The sequence below is a fragment of the Phodopus roborovskii genome, unplaced genomic scaffold, assembly GCF_943737965.1.
Source record: "Phodopus roborovskii unplaced genomic scaffold, PHOROB, whole genome shotgun sequence".
Lineage (NCBI taxonomy): Eukaryota > Metazoa > Chordata > Mammalia > Rodentia > Cricetidae > Phodopus > Phodopus roborovskii.
This window is the reverse complement of record NW_026126480.1, coordinates 38712077-38738668: the sequence shown is the minus strand read 5'-3', so window position 1 is coordinate 38738668 and position 26592 is coordinate 38712077. Positions and strand designations below refer to the sequence as shown.

At 40.8% G+C, this 26592-nt stretch overlaps 1 protein-coding gene across 6 annotated transcripts in view; it reads left to right on the top strand.

The window, feature by feature from the left end:
- The window catches only part of Ate1 (arginyltransferase 1), a 109342-nt gene extending 96462 nt beyond the window's left edge, over positions 1-12880 (top strand). For all 6 annotated transcript variants that reach the window (XM_051193155.1, XM_051193154.1, XM_051193153.1 and 3 more), the window contains one exon: positions 12407-12880. In XM_051193155.1, the coding sequence (XP_051049112.1) occupies positions 12407-12588 (182 nt within the window). In that variant the 3' untranslated portion in view covers positions 12589-12880. The remainder of the gene's footprint in view (positions 1-12406) is intronic.
- Positions 12881-26592: the final 13712 nt, after the last annotated feature.

The window sequence follows — 26592 nt, the reverse complement described above, 5'->3', positions numbered from 1 at the left end:
TCTTCCTCCTTATCCAATTCTGCAACTCCTTGCCTATCCCAACACATTTGTGCAAGTATGTGAAAAGATTTAAAATTGAAACAAGTTTCAAGAAGTGATTTATTCTCATTAGATACAATGAACTGTTTTCTTTGTTGCTGTTGATCCACTAAATTGATTTCACAATACACTAAAAATCACAAACTATAAAAAGACCTTAGTCTTTTAAAGTTTAAGCTTGCATTTTCAAGTTGGTGTGTGTACAGGTATTATTAAGTGTTAATTCACATTTTTAAGAATGACTTTAATTTATAGGAAAATGGATTCAAAGATTTCTTCTAGTTGAAAAATTAGTATTCAGTTCATTAAGGTAACAGTCTATTAAAGAAACATTTGTCTTGTTTGTCAAATCTGAATGGAGATTATAAATCTTATTTTCATATAAGGCTTTTACATTTTAGCTATTATTTAAATAAAAAGGACTTGAATAACATTTGATTGCATTTACAAGACACTAATTCAATTTTTAACATTTAAAATTTTTATAAATGTATTCAATTTCCCACTTAATTTAATTGTATGACAAAGTATTCTTATAAATGTAATTAGATTTGTGGACACAATGAACCAAATATTTACTTAGTTTGAAATCACAGTATAAATCAATTAGTTAATTAAGCATTTCCTGTTGAAGTAATAAATCAGTGTTTACACAAAACATCTTCAGGAGTCTACTGTATAACTAACTGGAACTAATATGAATTAAACAAGATTGTAGCTTATAAAATTAATATACAGAAGTCAATTGTATTTTACATATTAACAGCAAACAAAAATGAATTGTAAAAAAAATCCTCTTAGAATAACATGTATCAAAAGACACTCAAGACCACTACATCAAGAATTACAAAGTACTGCTTAGAGAACTAAATCACATTCTGAATCTTGAAGACTCGTGTTGTTAACATGACAAATGGAGTCTTGAGTAGGACTTATTGTTGCTCTAATGATCCAGTTCTAATAGTATTAATGTATAATAATAGTCTTGCATTCATTGACACCATCATGTGTTTATTCTCATCAACATTTCCATAATGCTTCTACCAGGTTAAAGCCCTATCTACAGTGACTTTCCAGTGGTCTCCATAGCCCAAAGGAGGTGCTTCCCTTTCTAATTAGTTGGTCAGCCCAGAGAAGCCTGCATCTGTTAAACCTATGAGGTTATGTCTTGACCTGTGTTTATGTTTCTTTAGCTCTTAAGATTATGTTCATTCTTACCTAACTTTAAAGGACATTGAACTTGGTAGAATCCTACACTGTACCATACTCATAAAATTACTCAAATTTTAGTGATAATTCAAATTCGGTTTGAATTTCAGGTTCCTCTCATTGCATTTTCTGTTAGTAATTTCCAAACTCATTCAATTCACATTCACATTGACTATACCTAATACCTAACTGTTGCTCTGCAATAGCTACTAACTCATGGAGTCACGTTAATTTAGTGCTTCAGTAGAAACCCAGACAGATTCTTTAGATTTCACTAGATTTGTGACTTTCCACAGGTCACTGGCTTTCAAACTGTTTGGTTATCAGTGAAATAAGAAAGTCATATTATGTGAATGAAGTTAAGGTTGTGTGACCTCTGGATAGTTAAGAACTTGATGAGGCTCAAGCTACTTTCAAACTTGAACATATTAAACCAACACAAAATGGGGCGTTTCTGAAATCACCTCAAATGAACATGGACCTGATTGTAACTTTTTCCAGTTCATTGAGTCCTTAACTCCATCTCTCTTCCTCCTTGTGAGCAAATTGAAATTGCAGTTTTAGGTGAAGCTGTGACTGTTTGGAGAGTACTTTCCAAACACTTGATCATGAGCACCTATAAGAAATAGCGATTAGTTTGATTAGTGTTTATTGGTCCAAGAAATTTTACTAAATGCTTCTATCTTAGGGTTTTATTGCTATGAAGAGACACCATGAACATGGCAACTCTTATAAATGAAAACATTCAATTGAGGGGGCTTACTTACAGTTGCAGAGTTTCAGTCCATTATCATGGCAGGGAACATGATGACATGCAGGCAAATGAGGGGCTGGAGCTGAGACTGCTACATTTTGCTAGGCTGGCAACAGGAAGTTGACTGTCACACTGAGGGAAGCTTGAGCAAGAGACCTCAAAGCCTGCCCCCACAGTTATACTGTCTCCAACAAGGCCACACCTTCTAATGGTTTTCTTTCAGACTGCCACAGCATGGACACACATATACATATATATGTGTGTATATACGTATATGTATATATCTTACCTTATTTGATCCCTTACAGTGACTCCATTGGTTTTCCCTCTAAATCCATATTCAGAAGGAAAAAGCTGTTCAGAAACAGAACCAGGTTTTGGTGCGGTATAAATATTAAAAAATTTCCTGTCACTTCCAGAACCTATATAAATTACTAACTTAGACATCTCATAATTTTGGTTAGTAAAAAGTCCTTGACAAGTGATGGATACTTTCTGTGTTATGCTTACTTATAACTAGTTTTGGACCTGAAAGTTGATTGTAAGACTGATGAAGGTGCTGCGACCATTTAATTGACAGCTTTGTGGACAGCTTCAGACTGGATATTGGAGTTTATATGATAAAATTCAAGTATTTGAAATAATGGGCCCATTCATCAAAAGTCAGATTGTGCCTATAGGCAAGAAAAAAGACAGATTAAAAGGTCTCTCTGTATTTAATAGTAAAATCATACTTTTTTGAGATTTTTTTTATTATTAGTAGGCCTGTTTTTCTATATTTTAATTAGTCTTAAATTTTTATTATATATATTCTCTCTCTCTCTCTCTCTCTCTCTCTCTCTCTCTCTCTCTCTCTGTGTGTGTGTGTGTGTGTGTGTAAATCAAAGACAACTTATAAGAGTCGGTTCTCTTCTTCCATTGTGTTGTTCCTGGGTTTTGAACATGGGTTTGTTGGGCTTGGTGACAAATGCTTTTATCTACTTTTTGAGTCTCACCAGCTAAGGATGTGGTTTTTAAAGGGTCTACTGTCAATCTTAGTTAAAGGTGTTAATATTTTATATATATATATATGTATGTATATATATATATATATATATATATATATATACACATACACACACACACACACACACACACACTATGGTCTAATTTTGTAGTTTTATTGGTTAAATAAGCTTAAAGGTAATGTTCTCAATTAAATATTTAACAGAAAACTGTCTGAAACTAAATGCTGTTCTGTGGATTCACCCAATATTACTTAACTGTTTAGCTGTTTTCAAGCAGCTTTTTGGTTTTTTTTTTTTTTTTTCAATGTATTTATTTTTGTCGCCAAGTGTCTGGATTCTCCATGTCTACCTTTTGAGAAGGGTGTGACTTTATAAACTTGAAGTTAAACCCTAGATTGAAATATCATATCTGTTTATATTATGTGTATGTGTATACCAAATGGTGACATCAAGTGCTTTTCTCAGTCATTGTCCATTTTAGTTTTTGAGACAAGAGCTCTCTGAACCTGGAGTTCACCAGTTCAGTTAGTCTGGGGCTGGCAAACCATCCACAGGGGCTGTCCTGTCACAGCTTCCCAAGTACTGTGATTACAGACAGACACTCTTAACTACACTTTGCCTTTTATGTGAGTACTGAAGATCTGAAATCATGTCCTGATATTTGCCTGGCAAGCATTTTACCAATTGAACTATCTCCCAGCATAGCATTTTAAAAAACACAATGTATTATGGCTTCCAGTTTAGTGTTTTTATGAGAGTATGTGAACAAGTGGGTCTTGTGCTTTGTTTTTTAAATTTATATTATGTATATGAGTGCTCTATCTGCATGTGTAACTTTATGCCAGAAGAGGACACCGTATCCCACTATAGATAGTTATGAGCCACCATGTGGTTGCTGGGAATTGAACTCAGGACCTCCGGAAGAGCAGCCAGTGCTCTTCTGAGCCATCTCACCAGCCCCTTCCTGTGCCTTCTATTGGGCTGGTTTATTTATTTGTTTTGTCCTATTCTGATGTGTTGGTGTCTGTTTTTATTCATTTTATGATTTATTTATTTGCAATTTATTTTTTGTCCTATTCTGATGTGTTAGTGTCTGTTTTTATTCATTTTATGATTTATTTATTTGTTTGTTTAATTTATTTATTTTTGCTTTTTCGAGACAGGGTTTCTCTGTGGCTTTGGAGACTGTCCTAGAACTAGCTCTTGTAGACCAGCTGGTCTTGAACTCACAGAGATCCACCTGTCTCTGCCTCCTGGGTGCTGGGGTTAAAGGTGTGCGCCACTACCACCCGTTCCATTTTATGATTCAATACAAGAAAAAAATGCTCTAGTGAACATCATTTGAATATGTTAGGAAAATTTTAAGTAAATTTTAAGCGGAAATTTGTTCTCTTTTGGTTCACTTCATTCATTCAGTAGTCTGAGCGTTGGTGTGGAGAACGCCTGAGTTGTGGATTTGCAGTTCCAGTTCTTTTTCTTATTGATGAAAGCAGATTCTTTTTCCTCCAAAGTGTAAGTTGTGGTATTCTGGCTGTGAGAACTGATGCATCTGCCAGCTCCCCAATGCCTCAGCATCATTTTCCTCATCTGTTATGTACCGGCCTTTACAATGCACAGTAAATTGTTTCATACATGGGAGCTCTGGTTTGCATTTTAAATTAATGCCATCTAAATCCCCAAACCTGAGTAAAACCATTCCCCCCCCCCCTTCAGGTTTCTGACTGCTCAATTATTTGACCTTGACCTGTGCAACTTGGAAGTTAGGGAATGTTAGAAAGGTAAAGACATTAGTAACTATCATGGGTGGACTAAATATAGGCATGTTAATTATTTGAACAAGTTCATTTGCCATTTAAAATGTGTGTTTTAAAAGTTTCACTATGAACTGTAGTTTTACCATCTCCTTCTTGAAATGCTTTGTTAAACCCATTGTTGTGAATTCTTTGATAAAAACAAAGGTTCTTGGGCAGCACACTTCATTTTTTAAATTAGGGGTTTCAAGCATGTTTTCTTAAAGCATTCCAGCTGCACTCAGGAAGGCAAGCAAAAGAAGGTACCCTTTAGTTCATTTGTACTTTTTGGATGTGCCAGTGGTACTAGAGTTTTATTTTGGACATAGTTCTGGCTTTAAACTGCAAACTACAGACATTTCTTTTATATAACCACACTTTCAAGTACGTCTGAAAACAAATAGTGCTTTTGGAAAAATGTTTTTCAAGGAGGAAGGGGCACACAGGAGAAAGCCATTGCTTTGTAGCTTTGCTGTTTCACTGTTACTCACACTGCTTCCTTTTGCTTTCCAAATCCACTAAAGAAAACTGCTTTTCTGTTCCCAAGAGTTTAACAGAAGCATCTGTGTGAAGGTGAGCAGCCTGCTGTCTGGAAGGGAGGGCCCTCTGCTCTGTAGACTCCTGTTGCTGTCAGGACTTGCAAGGCTTTGATAAGGGACAAGCTCTGAAAGAGTAAACCATGAGAAACGGGAACGTGGAAGTCTTGACTCTGGAGGACTTGTGTAGAAGTGGAGCTTTGTGGGGACACAGCTGCTTTCACCACTATATTGTTCACCCCGACCGACATGGCCTGTTGTACCTTCTCATTGTGAAAACTTTTGCTTCAAAGCTGGTACTGAAAAATTTAAAGTAAAAAATGAAAGCCAAGAGTACCGGGTCGTTTGGGGAGATGCCAGTCGGAAGATGGCAAGTGCATTTCAGCATAAACAAAAGTAATTGCTGAAAGCACATATATCTCTGAAGTGCACAGACCACACCCTTGGACTGCCACTCACAAGAGAGTGGAAGGGCATTATAAACATTAGAGGCCAAATGTCAGACCTGCACAGCTAGAGAAGTTTTTGAGACAGTATTTCTTCTCTGAGCAGGAAGGTATTTCACCAGTAACATAGCAAACTTTATTCTCTGCAGAGAGCTTTGTTTATCTCTTTTGTGAATAGAAGTTGCTTTGTTGAGGCAGATTATGAGTCCCAGTCTACTCTCCAAACAACAGAATCATGACACTTAGTTATGTGCATTGAGTATGAAGTGATAACCAGAAATCCTGGAGAATTCCCACAGTTACCTCATATTACTGGGGAAATCAAGTTCCTCTCATGGATTTTTAGTTTTGTTAGTAAAATAATTTAAGAACAGACTCAAAGGGAAGCTCAAGGATAATTTTATTAGCATTGAAAAGAACAATGGAAGGCAGCAAGCTGTCAGTGTCAGCACCTGCCTGGAGAAGGAAGATGTGGCAGAGAAAGAGGAAAGAGCCAGCTGGCGTGGGGTATCTTACCTCATGTCCTTTTGTCTGGTGTGATCGTGTGCAGATCTTGTGTGGGCAGCTGTAGCTGCTTGAATCCATCAGTGCAGTAGCCATTCTGTGTACAGAAGAGAGTACTTCACAGCACTATATCCCATCCTCTGCCCCTCTACCACAGTGTCCCTAAGCTGTGATGAGGGTGGTTGTATTGCCAATAAAGATGGCCTTGACATTATTATTCCTTACTTTGTGTTTATCATATGTTTCTCTGTAATTAGTCAAGTTACATAGTTTGGTATATTAAAAATGGTGAATTCATATCAGGAGGTATATATTGTCACTCATCTGACAGCTGGTGATCTGATAAAGTGGTATGTGTCACAAATCTGTAGTATAGTCAAAGTTAGTGTTTTGTATAGGTCAAATGATTAATAAATATTCTGTAAAAAGATATCTGCAGAAGATAGGAATATCCTGCCAATCAAACTTAAATCTACTAGTTTTTACACCCTTTGCTAGAATGCTTTGGCTCAGAATACAGAGTAGAAACTTGAGAGCATGATGACTGAATCCTGCGTGTGGCTCAGCTCCCGTTCTTCATGTACACAGTTGAGGATCTCAGCCAAGGAATGGTACCACTCGCCTCAATTAATAACATCAAGATAATCCCCCAGAGGTATACCCAGATACCCTTCTCCCAGTTGGTTCTAGATTTGGTCAGGGTGACCATGAACACTAATATCACATCCCCTATTGCACATTTGCTCAACATTTCAGTTCTCTTATCAATTTATTTGCTGTATATACACCTGTATTCTTTTAAAAAAAAATTATGAAGTATCTGTTTTCCTTTTTTTTTTTTTTTACATTTTTTGTTAATTTATTTTTTACATTCCAATCACAGTTCTCCCTCCTCTCCTCCTGCTTCCCCCACCTCCCATCAGCTCCTAGGAGAGGGTAAGGTCTCCCCTAGAAAGTCTACTAAGTCTGTCTCATCAGGCAGGGCAAAGCACCAAAGCACTTCACCCCCACCCCCTTATGTCTAGGCAGAGCAAGATATCTCTCCATATAGAATGGGCTCCACTAAGTCAGTTTGTGCATTAGAGTTAGATCTTGGACCCACTGCCAGTGGCCTCGTATATTGTCCCCGTTACACCATTGTTACCTGTTTTCAGGGTGTCTAGTTCAGTCTTACGCAGTTGTTGGACCAGCATCAGTGATACCTCAATAGTTTGGGTCAGCTGATTCTGTGGGTTTCCCTTTCATGGTCTTGACTCCTTTGTTCATATTATCACTCCTCCCTCACTTTGATTGTACCCCAGGAGCTTGGCCCATTGGTTAGTTGTGGATTTCTGCATCTGCTTCCATCTGTTTCTAGTTTCTCTGGTTCTGGATCGTAGGTTAGGTTTTCATTTTTATGTAATATTGCTGTAACAGTAAATTACAAATATATGCAAATAGACTCTTGAATCATTTTTAGAAAAGCCTAGGAGAAGGAAGGAAGGAAGGAAGGAAGGAAGGAAGGAAGGAAGGAAGGAAAAGAAAGCAAGCCAGGTGTTAGTGACATTACACGCCTTTAATCCCAACTCTCAGGAGGCAGAGGCAGGTGGATCTCTGTGAGTTCAAGGCCAGTCTAGTCTACAGAGAGAATTCCAGGACAGCCAGGGCTACACAGAGAAACCCTGCCTAGAAAATTCTTAAGTTTCTAAGAACAACAAATAAGTTAAAACTCCCTGAGAAGTACAGCTTTGATCTCTAGCTTCTCTTGCTTTGAAAACACCTGTTAGTTCAGCTCCTGTGAGTGAACAGTTGTGGGGAGTCATTGAGCAGGCAACCCCCTGCAGAGTTTTCCTTGATTAAAATATCATGGAACTAGCAGCACATTTGAGTCATTTGTGATCAGATGCTCATCTCCAAGGACTTGCAAGACTCTTTGTGCTTTTATTTTATGAAATTAAGCTGTGATACAGCTTTGGGAAAGGAGAAGTAGAAGTACTTGTTATCTTAGTAGCTGGCAGCTTTCCTTCGCTGCCATGACAACCATCTTCACCTCAAAATGCTTGTTCCTGGGTCTTTTCAAGGAAAGACTGCCTGTTGGTTTAGCATTCTAGATTTGTCTGTGAGCACTGATGTCATGTTTATATTTATAAGATGATTATAAAGGGGTTTTCTAAGAATTTGAGCTACATTTTCCTCCCTGCTAACTAAATCATAATTTTTATGTTTTAAGTATCTTATAGGAATTTTTGTTTATGTTTAAATTATTTTTATCTAAACTGTGTGGGATGTGCTAAGAGTAAATGTCCCTTGCTTGAGGATATGACTAGATGATCGTAAGCCATAGGACATGCAGTCCATTGTGTCTGCATCTGCCATGATGGACAGGCTTTTCATGTCCATGCACTATGCTCACTTCTGGGGTGATTTGATTGCATTTTCTGCCTTAAAGCACTATAGGAATATGATCCAAAGCTCCATCTTTGACTTTGTAAGTGCACTTGCTGAATCAGACACTGGAAACTGGTATTGGAGTTTGAGAAGGAAAGGGAGAAAATATAGGCACAAGGATTATATATGTGGACTGGTATTTCCATTTATTTCTATCTGAGTTTTACAACAGAGATTACTTTTGCTGCTTTAAAAACAGTGTGACAAACATGGGTATTCATTAATTTATCAAAACGAATTGCTAACTATCTTGATAAATTCTGGTTTTTAAATAATGAGTTTTTAAAATGAATGTATAGTTCCATCTTTTCTTTGTGTCTCTTATTATGTATCTTAATTGATCTCTGTTCATCTTTTTTAAGTGCTGGGGGTTTTATATTATCCTTAGCTTCTTTGGTTGGGCAGAATCCTGTTTATATTCTAAGTGTGAATTGTAATTAAGATTTTAAATGATTTGTTTATGTGTATGTGTATGTGTATGCATGCACACTGTGTGTAGATGCTTGTGAAGAGAACTGGTCCTGCAGATGGTTTGAACTCCTGTGCAGGTTCTGGGGACCAAGCCCTGGCCTTCTGCAAGAGCAGCAAGTACTTTTAACAGCTGAGCCCAATTTAAGATTTTTAAAGGAAAAGATAGGGTACTTTAAAAATAGGAAGCCAAAACTTTCATTGGTTTAGTTGTTAGTAGCTTAATAATATGCCTTCTTGGTTAAGTAAATAAAATTACTTCCAAGAGAATGACCAGTTAAGTTTAAATTGATGTAACTGCTGAATTGTGTTATCTTAGCTGGGACTTACGGGTTGGGAGAAGCGTGAGAAGCCAGTGTCTTAGGTATGGTGAGCAGTAACCTAGTGAAGTCAAAAGGTGTGAAGAGAAGTAGGCAGACTTCCGATAGATGTGGGCATGGGCACCACTTGTTACAGTGCCTTTTTTAATAGTCAGAGCGTATTGTGGAACTATTAAGAAACTAATTTTTCTTTAAGTAAATTAATATATTGATAAATATTCGTATTATGCCTCAGCCTGATCTGGTGAACTGCCAAAATCTATTAATACCTGCTCTTGTGATAAATGACTCTTCCAAGCTGTTTCTAATCAGAAGAATAAGGTCTTCTGTGACAGGGCAGAATTCCTCTTTGCAAGTAGTACCTGGCCATGAAGTTCTTGCTGGGACATATGTCTGTGACATCTGACAGCTTTCCTTAGATGCAGTGGCAACCATCTTTTCATATTAAATGGCTTGTTCCTTGGTTCCTTAGGATGCATTTTGGAAAGGCCTTTATGCATGGTAATTATAAAAGGTTGTTTGTTTTTGTTTTTTGGGTTTTTTGTTTTTGTTTTGTTTTTTAAAGAATTTAAAATGCATTCTCCTTTTGTTAAATAAGTTATGTTTAGTGTTTGTAGTATCTTAAATAGGACTTTGTTATTGTTGTTTAGATTTAAATAGGTTTTAGTGTTAACTATATAGGCTGTACTAAGAATAAGTCTGGGGAGATGAGTCAGCGGTTAAAAGTACTTGTTGCTCTTGCAGAGGTCTCCAGTTTGATTCTCAGCACTCATATGATGACTCACAGCCATCCATAACTCCAGGTCCTGGGGATTTGACACCCTCTTCTGGCTTCTGCAGGCACCAGGCACGCAGGTGGTACACATACATACATTCAGGCAAAACATATATAAATCTGTTGTAAAAAAAAAAAAAAAAATAGTATTTCTGCATTCATTGAGGATGACCATAAACCACAGACCATGCAGCTCAAGAGACAGAATGAATGCTGTACTCTAGACTTAATAGGCAGGCCTGGAGGCTGAGATTGGATGGGCTCCCTCTCTTCCATGTGCATTTGGGAGGATAAATTGGATACCATAATACATTGGCGCTCTCTCTGTTTCTGGCATCCGAGGAATACTGTTCTTTTCTCTCCTGAAATTGATCTACAGTGAATTCTCCTGAGTTTGATGCTGCTTTAAGATCAACAACTTCTGAGAAAGAAGAAACTTTAGATGTTTGTTTCTTAGTTACGGAATCCATCCCTGGCCTTATGTGGTAGATTACTGTCATGTGTACATTGTCTAAGATGCTCTGGGTCTGTTTTTGGTTCCTAGAAAGCATAGGGAGTTTCATGCTTTGGCTTGGGTTCTTTTCTCAGGTCTCTTTACAAGTATGCAGATATTCCAGAATTTATTTTCTGAAGCCCTTGTGTAAGTTTTCTTTGGCTGGGTTGTTTTTTTTTTTTTAGAACTCTTATGTAGCCAGGGTGGCCTTGAGCTTATGCTCTTCCTGCCTCTAACTCCCAAGCACCAGGATCAGAGGTATACCCACCACAATCAGCTGGTGCCAAGTGTTTTGAGTCAGTGGCTCTCAGCTGACTCTTTGCCTCCTTCCTCCGCCATGCCTGCTGCAGCATTGTGTCTTTGACAAGTTCCTCACGGGCAGACAGTTGGGGTGTGTTATGTCCAGACACTGCTATGAGCATGCATGCATAAACACATCTCTGTGGTTGTTGCTCTTATGGCTTAAATGCTTAAAAATTAAAATCCTGGTGCTCAAGGTTCATTCCAGATGAGTTTTCACTTGGGATTTCAGCAAAAGGGTTCCAGGATGTTTGAGGACTTCTAAAAGTCTCCTCTGGTGATTCCAGGGTGAAGCATGGTTCAGTGGTTTAAATGTATGTACATGTTACTGGGTATAGAGTAACACTCCTTTCTAGATTACAACTAGCAGTGGTTCCAGTAATAGGATCTAGAGTAATATCAGTTCAAACTTTTTTTTTTTTTAATTGGGGGGGGGGTCAAGACAGAGTTTCTCAGTTTTATTTTGGAATCTATCCTGGGACTCGCACTGTAGACTAGGCTGGCCTTGAACTTGCAGAGATCCACCTGCCTCTGCCTCCTGATACTGGGATTAAAAGCATGCACCACCAATGCCCCACATCTCCAAACATTATTTTTTGTAAATATCTAGACATAGATAGCCCAGGACTAGCATGGCAGTTTGTTGCATGGAATCCGAGGCTGTCTACCTCAAATCTTTTGTTTTCACTAAACCAAAGGAAAGCTCCAAGGCAGAAGTTAGACTCTTGCCCTCATGTTGGTCCATGCACAGGATATATATAGCCTGAAGAAAGGTATAGATGAATGTGTTCTCTCTAAAAAGCCCTTGCAGTCCCATGAAGCACTACTTGTGTTAACCAGAACTGAGTCATGAGGCCACACCCAGCTTCAGGGAAGGCAGGGACACACATGTTCTTCTGGGTGATCACATGCCTTGACACAAGCCATGAGCTCTTGTATATGGAAGCCAACAAAGCCCAAAAGCAGTAGCCACAGCACCCTGTGCTGTATCTTCTATGGAAACTGTGAGAACCTGCCTCTCTGACCCCATTAAGAACAGGAGTGTGCAAAGCCAGGCCTCCTTATGCTGTTCTGTTGGCCATAGGTTTCCATGCAGAGCCAAAGCCTCAAGCAGCATGTTAGCTGGAGAGATTTAATACATACTCTAAAAAGATTCTGGAACATTGTAGATGCCATTGCACTTTTAAAAAATCAGAAAGGTATAGTGTGGCCAGTGGTTTACTGCCTTCCACCAAGGAACTTCCTGTTTACAGCACAAAGAGGACCTGCTAGGCCATCATGTTTCAGATTACACACTTTGGTTGTGCATGTCTTTGATCCGTATTTGTTTCTTTGCAGTGGATGAAGGGCGTAGTAAGGACCCTGACCGAGTACGGATACTTTACAGGCGATCTGCCCTGCCTTATGGTGTTTATAAGAAGAACCACCAAGAAGACCCAAGGGAGGAGGTCGCTGTGCTGGAGTATGCAAACCTTGTGGGACAGAAGTGCTCCGAGAGGATGCTGCTGTTCAAAAACTGAAGACCTGCACCACAGCCCAGCACCAGCCTGGGCTCTCCTGTTACAGTCCTGCCGTATTGGCTCCTGCAGCCACGCATTAAGTACATTCTTAGAGCTTTTAAAAAATATTTTGTGGAATTGTGTTTATGAGAATCTTGTGGTTAATATAAAGATTTCAAAATACACTATGATCTAGCCCCTTAATTGGGACTTGTCCTTTTGGAGTTTGCTCCTGGAGCAAGGTGTGCTAAGTGTCTCCAGTAAGTATTTTGAGCAGGAAAGTAAAGAAGTGAATATAAGTAATTTCCTCACATTGCTATTTTTGTCTTGGAGAAATTCTAACACTGAGATGGTGTGCTTAGACCAGTGGTTCTCAGCCTGTGGGCTGAGACCCCTACAGAGATTGTATGTCAGCTATTTACATTATGATTCATAACAGTAGCAAAATTACAGTTATGAAGTAGCAATGAAATAATTTTATGGTCGAGGGTCAGTCACCACAACATGAAAAACCATATTAAAGGGTAGCAGAATTAGGAAGTTTGCAAACCATTGACTTAGACCCATTCAAGATGTTAGCTCATGCTGGGAGATTTAGGTGGGGTCAGAGGTGAAGAAGAAAATGTTCTAGCACCAGGAAGTATGTCTTCCCCACAAACCAGAACTCTGTCTGATATTAAAGTTGCCAGTGTTACAGTGTGTCATTAGTAAACTGCCTGAAAAGGAAATGCAAAGATCAGGTGTTCACATTGGATATATGTCCAGGAATGGTCCTTATTATGTCTCTTGTCCTGACATAATTGTTTTTTCCCTGTTGCTAGTGTTCCTTTGTGCCCCCAGAGGATGATAAAATATGCTGTGACCATAGAAGTGTTTGTGCTATTTCTACAAATCTGAGAATCAACATTTTCATGAAACATAGTAACTTCTGCTTGATCTGAGTCTTATCCAAAGAAAATAGGTATCTAGTTTCCATTCTCTGGAACTCAGGACACTTTTCTGTGGTTAGTGATAGAAGTGGTTAGTACTTAACTAGTCCTGTAGCTGTGTATAAGTCATGGTGGAGCTGGTGGGGCCTATAGTCTTTGCACTCCTTTTCTGGCTCTGAGTGTCGGAGAGTAGACGCTGCCATTGATACTTCAACCTGGAGGTTAGCCACTCCTTCCCTCTTGTGCTACTGGTCAACAAATGCCTGCTGTCCAGCTGGTTAAAGAGGCACATTGGACATGGTGAGGTGAGGCTCCCCTCAAGTATGTTGGAAGCTGCATGAACATATTAGCTTTGTTTGTACTTACTCTTAGCTGGTCCCTTCTGCTGCTACCTGTTTGGCTACCTAGTCTTTTCAGCTCCCTTTTTCTTCTATTGATTGATATTCTTGAAGCCATATTATAACACTTTGCAGTTTGAATTCCAATACTCATTTTAAACTTTCACCCCAAATACACTGAACTTCAACAAAACATTAAATAGTAATGTTCAGCTAGTTAGAATAAAAGGGCATTAAAAGATTTAAAAAAATTACAACATCCATTTAAACTCTTTATAACGCGTGTTTGGGGGACGGTGAACTGCTTCTGTATGACATGTTCTTCGCTACCAGGGACGGAGTCAGAAAGCCATTTTCTAATTGCCAAGATCCTACATTCTTCTGGGTTGTGACCTATAAAGTAGTAGTCTGTGCACTATAAGAGTGCCAGCTCAGAACTGTCATACAATGAGGATAGTGTTACTTTATATCTTTTATCTTATTTATAAAAAAGTATTCCCATAATAAGCAACTAAAATCTGAAATCCTCCCAAGCTAGAGAAGGAGCAGTATATGAACTCATATAGCACTAGTCTGCTCCAAATAAAATCACACACTCCTTGCTGTTCAGTTGCCCTCTGTGGCAACTTGGAGTATATATGAGATTGAAGATTGTGGAAAATGTGATAGGTAATCTCAGTGTTAAGTAGAGTGGGGTCAGTATACATGCCCTTGGCAGTGAGTAGCCAGGCACACGGGTGTCCCATCTTTCTTTGTGGGTGGCATATCCATAGTACTGAAAGGCAGTTAAAAAAGAAAAAAATTCAGCCCAGTATCTTACCCCAGCTCTGAGTTCCTCTTTAGAGTTTAGTGAGAAATGTCTCATTGTCCATTTCTACACTGATGAGCCTACCTTAGGGTGGTTCCAGTAAAGCTTCATAGAAACTTGGGTATGAAAATTCTTCAGCTCAGTTGCTATGTGTTCTCTCTCTCTCTCTCTCTCTCTCTCTCCCTCTCTCTCCCCCTCTCCCTCTCTCCCCCTTCCTCCCTCCCTCCCCCTCCCCCATTCTCCTCACCCTCCCCCACCATATACTTTTTTAATAGTCAAAGATGTATCCTTGGATGGGGCTGAGGAGATAGCTCAGTCAGTTCAGTGTTTGCCTGGCAAAGCTTGAGGACCTGTGTTCAATTCTCTAGCACCTATGTAAAAATGTTGGGTCTGGTAGTGTGTATGTGCTTGAAATCCCAGCACTGGGGAGTCAGAGGAGCATCCCTGGGAGCCACTGGCCAGCAGCCTATCCACTGAGAGACCCCATCTAAAAGGACATGGGCTGCATTCCTTAGGATGACACCCAGTGTTGCCCTCAGGCCTCCATACATGAGTTTTTAAAAGGTGTGTGCTTATGTTTTGAGCTCTTGGGTTGAGTGTGCACCACAGCTAGCAGTCAAGGCAAATATTCCAACTTTGCATTTTGCAAGTCTGTGTGAGATACCTGATTCTGTGTCAATGGCTTTCATCTAAATAAAGACACATGGAGCTTTTCAGAGACTTCCACCTTCTCCAGGCAGGAAGCTATGCATGTCCCATCGCCTTGCTCTATCCCCTTCTGAGTTCAGGTAAACTCACATCCCCCCCCCCCCCCCCCCCATGCCTGACAGCACAGATGTCATTTGTGATCCTCAGTGTACCTTCTTCATTTAAATTATTTTCAGTTCTCTGAGACTTTAGTTATTTTTATTACAGATAATCTGAGCACTTTTTATATTCTAAGATAGAGCCTATATTATCAGATGAATATATTCACTCAATTGAAATTATTTAGCTAGAAGAAATTATTGTTTATGTTTTCTTTCAAACAGTCTATCCTATTTTTATCTATTTGCAAATGCCGGTTTTGTGTGGTTTCTTAGCATATCAAAATTATTATGTAAAAGAACCTTTCCAGTTTTCTGAACAGCAAATAGTTTGGTTTATAAATATTGTATTATCTCAGTATGAATAAAGGTGAGAGAGAATATGAACACTTACCCAAAATGATTCTATTGTGGCTGACTTTAAAAAAAAAAAAAAGAAGGAAATAAAGTGGGAACTTGATATGTTTGAATTACAAGTTATTCAAATGTGTGTTCCTTTCCTAAGGAAACCAGTGATATAGGACAAAATAAGTATGATTGCATTCGATAATTTTGCTCTTCTAAAGCCCAGAGTGAAAAAAAATAAAGCTGTTTCTATCTGCAGTGGTTCTTGTCATTCATTTCTTAAAAATATAGGCCCAGCACCATCTATGCCTGTAATCCTAGCACTCAGGAGGAGATGGAGGCAGGAAGATTATTCAAAGTCATCTACAACTATATAGCAAGTTTGAGACCATCCTGGGTTAAATGAGACCCTGTCTCAAAATACCCATCCACTCACCCCTACACACATGTATATTCTGAATGCATTACACCTGTAATAAATATGTAGAAATGATGGCTATATGAATTATAAAATGTAATTTCCATAACCAGCTGTTACGATTATGTCAAAGTATGGGGTGACTTCTTCTCTGGAGAATGAAATAAATCTCAATTCAAGTAAAATGTGTAGAATTTCACATAGTAAATTAGGATAGGATGAACTTTTTTTTTTTCGACACAGGGTTTCTGCGTGTAGCCCTGGCTGTCCTATAACTCTATTTATAGACCTTGTTGGCCTCAAACTCATAGAGATCCACCTGCTTCTGCCTTCCAAGGGCTGGAATTAAAGGCATGTGCCACCACCAGCAGGCTACTGTGAATATCTTAAAAGAGAATGGTGTTAATGATTGCATAGTATTCTAGTGTGTGTTTGGAGAAGGCAGCTTCTGACCCTGAGACTTCTCTATGCATAATGGGTATTATTAACAGCATTACCAGAGTTTTTTTTTTGTTTGTTTGTTTGTTTTGTTTTTGTTTTTTATATTTATTTGTTTCCTTTTAAAGAAAAATCAAGTTTTGTTTTTAGAATGCAAAATAACTAGCATTCCATATGCATTATTCAAACAAGGTTTACGATTACAAAAGGAACATTCTTTTATCTGTGTAGTCCTAGGGATCAAACCCTATACATGCCAGGCGAGCATTCTATCTTGAGCTCCACAAAGAGGAAAGCCACCTCCAGCCCTTTTATGAGGTTATCAGCATGTAATTAGTGCCAGCATTGTAGTTCCTTCTCATTGCACCAAATCACCTAAGTGAAATAAAAGATCTCTTACCTTGCTGCGATGAAACACTATGACCAAAAAAGTAGGTTGGGGAGGAAAGGGTTTATTAAACTTACACTTCGGCATTGCTGTTCATCACTGAAGGAAGGCAGGACAGGGTAGCGGAGGCAGGAGCTGATTCAGAGGCCATGGAGAGGAGCTGCTTACTGGCTTTCTTCCCATGGCTTGCTCAGCCCACCTTCTTACAGAACCCAGGACCAGTAACCCAGGGATGGCACCACCCACCAGGGGCTGGGCTTTCCCTAATTGACCCCTAGTTGAGAAAATGCCTTACAGCTGGATCTCATAGAGGCATTTCCACAACTAATGCTCCTTCCTCTGATGACTCTAGCTTGTGTCAAGTTAACACAAAGCCAGCCAGGCCTTAAAATATTTATCCATTGACGATTGCATGTACATCTGTGCGTACTGTGAGTATATTTACCTCATTACCTTGTTTTATCTACCCTTTTCAGTATTTGGGGCTTAGACTTCACGTCCCTTGGAGAATTCTATACAGTACTGAAACCCTTAGTTTCACTGTGCTGGCTTAGAGGGTGAGGTCCATGGCAGGTCATCAGATCACAAGGGTGGAGCTCTTCTAAGTTTGTCTAGTCCCCTTGTAAAGCCATATCCCTCCCATCACAGAATGATACAGCGAGCCAGTATCTGTGATTAGATAGTGTGTCCACCTCAGACACCAAGTCTTCTAGCACCTTGATCTTGGGCTTCCCAGGACGTTCGTCCAGAACTCTGGAGTGTATGAATACCTGTCTTAAGCCTCCACAGACACCCTTCGTCCCTCAGCTCTCTTCTCATTGTTCTTTCTATTAGGTATTTGTACTACTGTTTTTAAGTTTGCATACCTCTAAAATTCCAACAAAAGGCTTTAACGTTTATTTTTATTTATATTTATTTAAAACATTAAGGTCCTGAATTACTGGTTCCTTCAAAATCAAATGTCTTTACATGGAGTTTATGGAAATGAGTGAGTAACCGTGCCATTATTATTGAGCTGAACTCTGTGGTTAGTGCGTTGGCTATGTTGAAGGATTTTTGTTTCTTAGTGTTTTTGGTTCTTAAGAGACAGGGTTTTTCTGTGTAGCCCTGGCTGTCCTGGAACTCACTCCATAGACCAGGCTTGGCCTCGAACTCCCACCTGCAACTGCCTCCCGAGTGCTGGGATTAAAGGAAGGTGCCACCACATCAGGCTCGGCTGTGTTGGAATTTAACCTGAGTGATTTTGCACTTCTCTATACGGCCATTTGCTAGAATGCTTTCTCTTCATTTCGGAAACTTTTGTCTGTTAACAGACAAGAGCTAATTACTAGTTTTTAAAAAGCATTTGTTATGGTGAGGGAGGGGAGGGGGCCATGTGAGAGTAAACACACGAGAGGGTGCTCACATCCATGAATTTGGGTTCATGCACCTTGGTGCAGTGGTCAGAAGACAACTTTCAGCAGGCTATATCTTTGTGAGGTGGCATCTTTGGTTTTTTTTCTGCCCCACTGAGTATTTGAGGCTAGCTAGTCCTCAAGATTTTTAGAGAGCCTGTGATCTTTGCCTTCCATCCCCCCATAGGAGTACTGGAATTACAGATGTGTACCTCCACATCTGCCCCTTTTACATAGGTTCGGGGTTAAACTCGGATCTTCAGGCTTGCACAGCAAACACTTTTACCCACTGAGCCATCATGCTACCCCAAGACTATGAGTTTTTTAGAGCTTCCAAACAGCTTGGTTTTCTCAGCACATCTCTTCATTTGCAATATGAAGAATCAATGCCAAATAAAAGTTTTCAGCATGGGTCTAGCTAACCCCACTGTGACAAGGCGTTTGTGGTGACACTCAGGAGGAAGTGTCATATCCTTCACAGAGACAGTGGCATCCTTCACTTGCCTGGCATGCATGAAGCAGACTATTGGTGATGAGCACAAATGCTTTCTTCTTTAAGGATCAAAGGGCTGTTAAAGTTTGATTAAGTGCAATGTGAGAAAAATAGCTTTAAAGTTTTATTTTAATGTTGCAGGCTTGAGGCATTCACTGCAAGAACATGAATAAATATACTCTTGTATAATTTAACTTTGTGGTTTGGGATTGCATTTTCTCTGAACTTTAATCTTTGTGCTCGCCAGTCTGAGCCAGGGTCTTAAAATCATTTAACGTAGGCCCTTTAAAAAATTAGCATTAAGTGAGAACTCATGAATTCTTCATGAGGTCCAATTCATTACACTTTGTTAATTCACTGCTCAGTGAGCCCGAATAGCACCTCTCTCAACTAAGGAGCTTTTTAACCATGAAGCAAGAAAAACATTTCAAGTTTGTGGACTCAGTCATACATACACGATTCCACGTGCCTGCCCACTATCTTTTCAGATATGGAGAGACAGCTAGACTAAGGAGTTATTTTACTAACTCTGTATGTGTGTGTGTGTGTGTGGGGGTGCCTGTTCAGAGGCCAGAAGAGGATATTGGATGTCTTGCTTTATTGTCATTCTCTTTTCCTCTTTGGAGTCAGGATCTCTTGCTGAACTGGGAACTAGGCAATGTCACAGCTACACTGTACTCATATCAGGTGGCTCATCACTTCTGGGATTCCAGCTCCAGGGGGTCCAGCACCCTTTCTGGATTCTGAGGGCACCTGCACACATACACATACCCACACAGAGACAACACATTTTTACACATAGCTTTTTAATTACACTTCCATCCATAGTTTTAGAGGTTCTAACTATGTGTTTATTTTAATCAAATAGGAAAGTCTTTGTAAACCTATTCGTAGCTCTGTGATAATACATAGCAATACAAATATTTCCATGAATCTTTCCGACAGTGTTTATACCACATATAGAGGCCCGCCTTTGTAGAAGTGGGTGAAACCCTCACTACACTCCTCTTTCCTGTGAACTGTTTAATGTGCAACTGCTAGGTCGCTCATCAGTCAGCCTGCCCAGAAGGCAGAGTGGTAGGGATGCAGCTCTGTTCTTTAAAGAAATTTATATTTATTGTATTTTTTAGTAATTCTTCGGGGAGGGTGCCTCCCCTGCTATATCGATCTGCTCCTCGTTCCCTTGAGACAGGGTCTCTCACTGAGCTGGAACTATGCTGGTAGCCGGCAAGTCCCATGCAGCCCCTAGTCTTTACCCCACACAACACTGGCATTACAGCAGCAAACAATCACACTGTACTTTTTACATGTGTGCTGGGGGTTTAAACTCAGGTCCCTTATGCTTGCATACCAAACACAGCATACTGGTCCATCTTCTCAGCCTCCTTTTACAGCCTGCTTCTAACCAAAACTACATTGATGTCTATTGCGGTTTAATAAGGATCAGGATAAACAGTTAGGCCGAACAGATGTTTATTCAGGGAGAAATAACTCACAACATAGACAGGTGAACACCAGCAGGTTCCTGCTTCCAAGAATTCCTCCAGAAGTCCTGTCCCCTTGTGGTTCCCCGCTCCTCCTCAGACCTAGTTCCACAGGTCACTTCTGCCCCTGGCTCCACCCCCCCACACTGGGCGTGGTCAGTGCCACAGAAGGAGACAAAGTGAATATCCCACTACAATTCCCCTTTTAGTCTGAAGAAAAGATTTAGGCTTGATACAAAACTATATACAAAACAGTGAATAACAAGTGTGCTCTAAGAAAAGGAAAATCGAGAACAAAACTACCTACATATCTAGTCCTAGGGTGAAGGCATAATGGAGTTTACAATAGAGTTGTCCTAAGCTGGAAAACTTAAGTCTAGTACCTAATATATCTAACTAGGAAGAAAGAATAATAGTTGTGATAGTTATCTCCAGAAAGGAAAGAGTGACTTAGTTAGGGTTTCTATGGCTGTGAAGAAACACCATGATCACAGCAACTCTTAAAAAGAAAAACTTTTAATTGGGGTGGCTCACTTACTCTTTAGAGGTTTAGTTCATTATTATCGTGGTGGGAAACAAGGTAGCATGCAGGCAAACATGGTGTTGGAGAAGGAGCTAGGAGGCCTTACATCTTGACTCAAGACAAGAAGCCACTGGATGTGGCTTTAGCATATATGAGACCTCAAAGCCTGCCTCCACAGTGACACATTCTTCCAACATTGCCACATCCACTCCAACAAAGCCGCATCTACAAATAGACACTCACTTTGGGGGTCATTTTCTTTTAAACTACCACATTCCACTTCCTGGCCCCCAAAGGCTTGTAGCCATATCATAATGCAAAAATGCATTCAGTCCAATTCCAAAAGTCACCATAGTCTATCACTGTCTCAGCAATGTTTAAAAGTTTAAAGTCTCTTCATGCACTCTCTTAACTATAATCCCTTATAAAATCAAAATCAGAAAACAGATCACATGCTTCCAACATGTAATGGCACTGGATAAACATTACTGTTCCAAAACATAGGGAAGGATGTAAGGTGTATGGTTTTTCCTCCCGCCACCTAGACTTGTCCTGCTGCCGCGCCAGCCCCAAATAACACACAGAGACTCTGTATTTGATACAATGCTATTGGCCAGGCGCTAGTTTCTTATCGGCTAGCTCTGTCTTAATTATTAACCCATTTCTATGTATTTCCACGTGGTCTTACCGAGAGCGGAGGAATGGCGGTTCAGTTCTCTCCAGACTCCCCATGCTGGCGCTCCTTACTACTTCCTCTTTCCTCCTTGTCTCCTAGTCCCTCCTATCTTCCTTTCCTATTGGCCAACAGTGCTTTATTCATTAACCAGTATGAGAAACATATTTACATAATGGCATCTCCCATCAGAAGGAAGCACACGGAGGAAATACTGGACCAAAGCAAGACTGAAAACCAGCTGGGCAGACTCCAAACTCTGCATCTCCATGCCTTAGGTCAAAGCGCTCTTCAGACCTCCAACTCCTTTCAACTTTGTTGACTGCAACGCACTTCTTTCATTTGGGCTGGTTCCACTCCCTCTTAGCAACTCTGCTCAGCAAGTATCCCAGGACCCTGATGTCTCTAACATCTTGGTGTCTCCATGGCAATCCAGGCTTCTTCACAGCTTCACACAATGGCATCTCTGGGCTCCATTCAGGGACACCCTTGACACATGCTGACTTCAGAGGCTTTCCTTAGTCTCGAGGAATATCCCATAGCCCTTTTCTTCTATCCTTGACTCTAAAGCCAGAACCACATGGCTGAAGCTGCCAAGTTCTGCTGCTTGCTGGGGTTAGAACACGGCCCCCTTGTTCAGTTACACTTCCCCCAGCTTTCTGTTTTCCATGGTTTCCTTCATTAGTTAAGCTTGGCTGTCCTGAAACTTGCTCTGTACACCAGGCTGACCTCAAACTCAGAGATCTGCCTGCCTCTGCCTCCAAGTGCTGGGATTAAAGGTGTATACTGCTGTGCCCAAATTCTGATCCCCCACATCATCAAGAGACCCATTCGAATGCAAAAACAAAGAGTCTTTTATTGCTGTTTAATGAGCTAACTCCATTAACTTGAGCCCTTTGTCTGTTGATGGCAGTGGATGACTGGAGAAGGACCAGGAGGAACAGCCACAAGGGGAACTTATTGGGTGGCATAAGGGGAGTGTCAAGGGGTGCGAAACAGTCTCAAGATTGGTGTGCTTCTGGGCTTGGACAACCTGTCCTGTGTTGATTGGCCAACTGGTTGTTATGGCCTATAGGCCCTCCCAGGGCGGTTGCTATGCTCTGCACATCACTGTTGTGCTACTTGTACCGTAAGGCATGTCCAGCGTCCCACCAGCTAACTTCTGATTGGTTCCTTGCCAGGAGGGTATCTGACCTCCTAGTGACTAGGGCAGGCCCAGCAAGGTCAGACATGTGCAGAGTCAGCGGCCTACATGTCTTTTCTGCAGCCTGTCATGGCTGTTAAAGTGGGGGGTGGGGGTGTGTGCTGGTCCCTTCATGCACCACCACACCCAGCTCTAAACTTCTCTTCCTTTTCACAGGTTGGGAACTCAGCTGGGTGAGATCTTGCCCAGAGGTCACCACTCCCTTTATTCCATTTCTTAATCTGTTTATCTCCTTGAACACAGGATTTAGCTCCATTCCACTTCTGGTGCTCATTTTCTCTTCAAATTTTACATTTTGTATTTTACCCTGCTCAGCTTGCTCCTTTTCATTATAAATCTTCATTAGAGTTACCACTAATATCCACAGGACAGAGTCTATTCTAGGCTGTTTTGAGATTTCCTCTGCCAACGGAATTAATCCTAAACTCTTCACATTAGCCTTAGGCAGACTCTTCAGACAAGAGCAAAAAGCAGCCACATTCTTCACCGAGTAATCTCTAGGCCACATATTAATATTCTCTGAAACTTCTTGAGCCAGGCCCATACAGTTCAAATAACTCTTAGAGTCACTGTCTTCCATGCTCCTGCTTGCTATATGGCCCATTCAACAGCGCTTAAAGCCTTCCACTGCTTTCCTAACCCAAACTCCCAAAGATCCTATTTCTCCAAACAAAAGCATGGTCAGGCCTATCTCACCAACACCCCAGTCCCTTGTACCATTCTTTCTCTGAAACCCTCTCTTCTTTCTACCATGTAATCTCCATTGCTGGATGTGCCTGTTGTCTTGGCCCTAACTCAAACAGGCCTGGCTTTCTTATTCCTTTTCTCCATTTCCCTCTTCCTTCAACTTGCTTATGCTATTGTTTTTCTTTCATACTCTGATAAAATGTTTTTAGTAGGGCATGGCTGTCCTGGGGCATTCACTTTGGGGGTTCACTTTGGTGGGCTCTTAGTCTCATTAATAAAAGTATTTACAAACAGACTCAGGAGAGGCCAGCTTGTTGTAGGGAGTTCTCTCCTGCTCTGTGAGCCTTGGGAACCACACTCAGATCATCTGGCTTTGTGCCTTTTACTGAGCCATCACTTCCTAAAAAAGATTTTGTGTGTGTGTGTGTGTGTGTGTGTGTGTGTGTGTGTGTGTGTGTGTGTACCACATAAATGCCTGGTACCTCCTGATGTAAAAAATGGGCATTAGATTCCCCGAGACTGGAGTTAAAGAATTGTAGTTTGCCATGAAGGTGCTGGGAATCGAACCTGGATCTTCTGCAAGAGCAGTAAGTCCTCTTCTCCGATGAACCTTTACTCTAGTCCATCCCCTTTTAAAATTTCATTTCAACTTCCCCAGTGTTGGGGCTAAAGTTGCGTACATCTCATCTCCTTTACGCTATGCCGATAATAACACCCAGGGCTTTGTATATGCAAGCTAAGTACTCTACTAACTGAGCTGTTTTCCTTAGCCCCTAAATGAAGTGTTTTTAAAATTTGGGGTCATTGTATGAGTATTTGTGTGTGCCTTAGTGTGTATTTTCACCATGTGCATGCAGTGCCCATGGATGCCAGGAAAGAGCATTGGAGCTCCTGAACTGGAGTTAGAGGTGATTGGCTGTTGTCCTGGAAAGAGAACCCAGGTCCTGTGCAAAAGCATCATGTGCTCTTAACCACTGACCCATTTCTCCAACTGTTTTACTAAAAACAAAAGAACAAAAAGAAATCATGTAAACTCTGATTATTTCAAACAGCCCCTGAGCACTGGGTCCTTTCAAGCTACTTCAGGCTAATCAGATAGTTAAAGGAAATGGTTAAAATGCATTCACATTAACCTAAGAAACACCCAGTGCCATTTAAATATTGTCATTCAAAGCCATTTAAGAAATAAGAAGCTTCTGTTACTGGATAATTACAGTTATCTGCAAGTTCACAAGACTGAAACAGGTCTTGGAGACCATGTAATTAGTATCCATTTCAAATGGCCCTTCACAAAGAACAGACCAGTGTTAGAATGGTAAGGACTTACTTGATGGCTGCCTTCCCTTAATAGAACATGCATAAACAATTATTCAAAGGAAGCCAGGCAGAGCCTTCCTCCAGGGGCACCCTGTTCTGGATCCCTGTGGCATAATGGGGCTGGGGGAAAAATGAGCTCAAGGCCTCATACAGTTATGCATATTTTTGTTTGTTTTGTTGGAAACAAAACCAACCAACAGGCTGTCTGGAAAATCAGCCTCCATTTCATGGGCTGTGGGATTGCCTTGCTCAGCAGGTTGCTGTATTTGAACTGAAAATGCCTGTGCCTGTTTCCAGCTTGACCCTACCCCCACCCCACCCCTCCTCTTGTTTTCTTTCTCCTTCTTGTCTGCATATTCTGGAGGAGCCATTGCAGCTTAAAATTAGCGTTTCACTGAGCCGCCCAGGTTAGCTGAGAGCTATATTAAATAGGTCAGGAAATCAGACACACTTTTTGGAATGGAGAAAGAGTGTCATTGTGTGGTGCCATAGAATGCTATGTAAGTGGGTGGCAGAGAGAGGTTCAGGATGAACCTGGGAAAAAACGGGTTTGTAACTGGTGTCCCAGGAGGGTATTTCTGTATTGAAAAGCAGTTTGCTGTAGCCTCATTCCATGTGAGAGGCCAGCTACGTGCTGAGCTGGGTGTCCAGCCTCTGGGGCAGCTGGCCATTGGCATATCCACCAACGCTCTGCTTACAGGGTACAAACTGGCTACCATTCCAACTCTCCTTGGGAGCTGAGCTAGAGCCTAGGCAGCTGCCACTGACCAGATAAAAGGAGCAGTGTCTCCAGCCTCAACTGAATGAGCTGCTGTGGGGAGGAGGTTTTCCACCTTCATTGTTCAGACAGGTCCTGACTCAGTTGACTTTGGGTACAGAGAGGAGACTACTTTTTTTCTAAAAGCCACCAGGGGGCAGAAGGACCTTCCTTGCTTTTTTTTTTTTTTTTTTTTTGGGGACTTCTGACTGTTCATGGAAATGCCTTTCTTTTAGGTCTCACTGGGGCTATGTTTTAAATATCAATTATAATTTTTATGGTTTTGCCTTTCTCCAGACTTGAGTAGATTTGAATGCATTCTTCCTTCTGCTGCTCAGGATATTGTGAGGGGCGATCTTCACAGAGTAGTTATTTCTTCTGGTCACAACTCAGTTGCCATCCCAAGTGGAATGCAGTAGCATCTGTAGCAGGCATTCCCTTATACTGCCAGCTCCCAAATAACGGCACAGAGACTTCTTATTGATTATGAAAGCTCGGCCTTAGCTTAGGCTTATTTCTAACTAGCTCTTATAACTCAAATTAACCCATTTCTATTAATTTACATGCTGCCACCTGGCTCGTGGCCTTTACGTCTCCTCCTGCATGTCCTGCTTATTCTGCCTCTAGCTGGCGACTACCTTTCTTCTTCCCCGAGACCTCTCTGTCCCCAGAAGTCCCACCTAACCTCTTCCAGCTTAGCTATTGGCCATTCAGCTCTTTATTAAACCAATCACAGTGACACATCTTCACACAGGGTTAAGGAATATTCCACAACAGGCCTCCTCCTTTTCAGCGCCCTCTATTCTTCCAGCCTTGCTGGGTCAGGGCACCCTTATTCTCTGGGATATGGATTTTACCAGTCATCTTCCAGTCTTCCCAAACACAGTGCAGAGATGCTACAAGGCTGTTTGCCCAGGATGTCCTCTATACTCAGGTAGTCCTTACTGTCTATCCAGTGAGGGTTAAGCCACCCATCCTGGCAGGCTTACCTTTCACCCTTCCTTGCACCCCATAATGTCCACC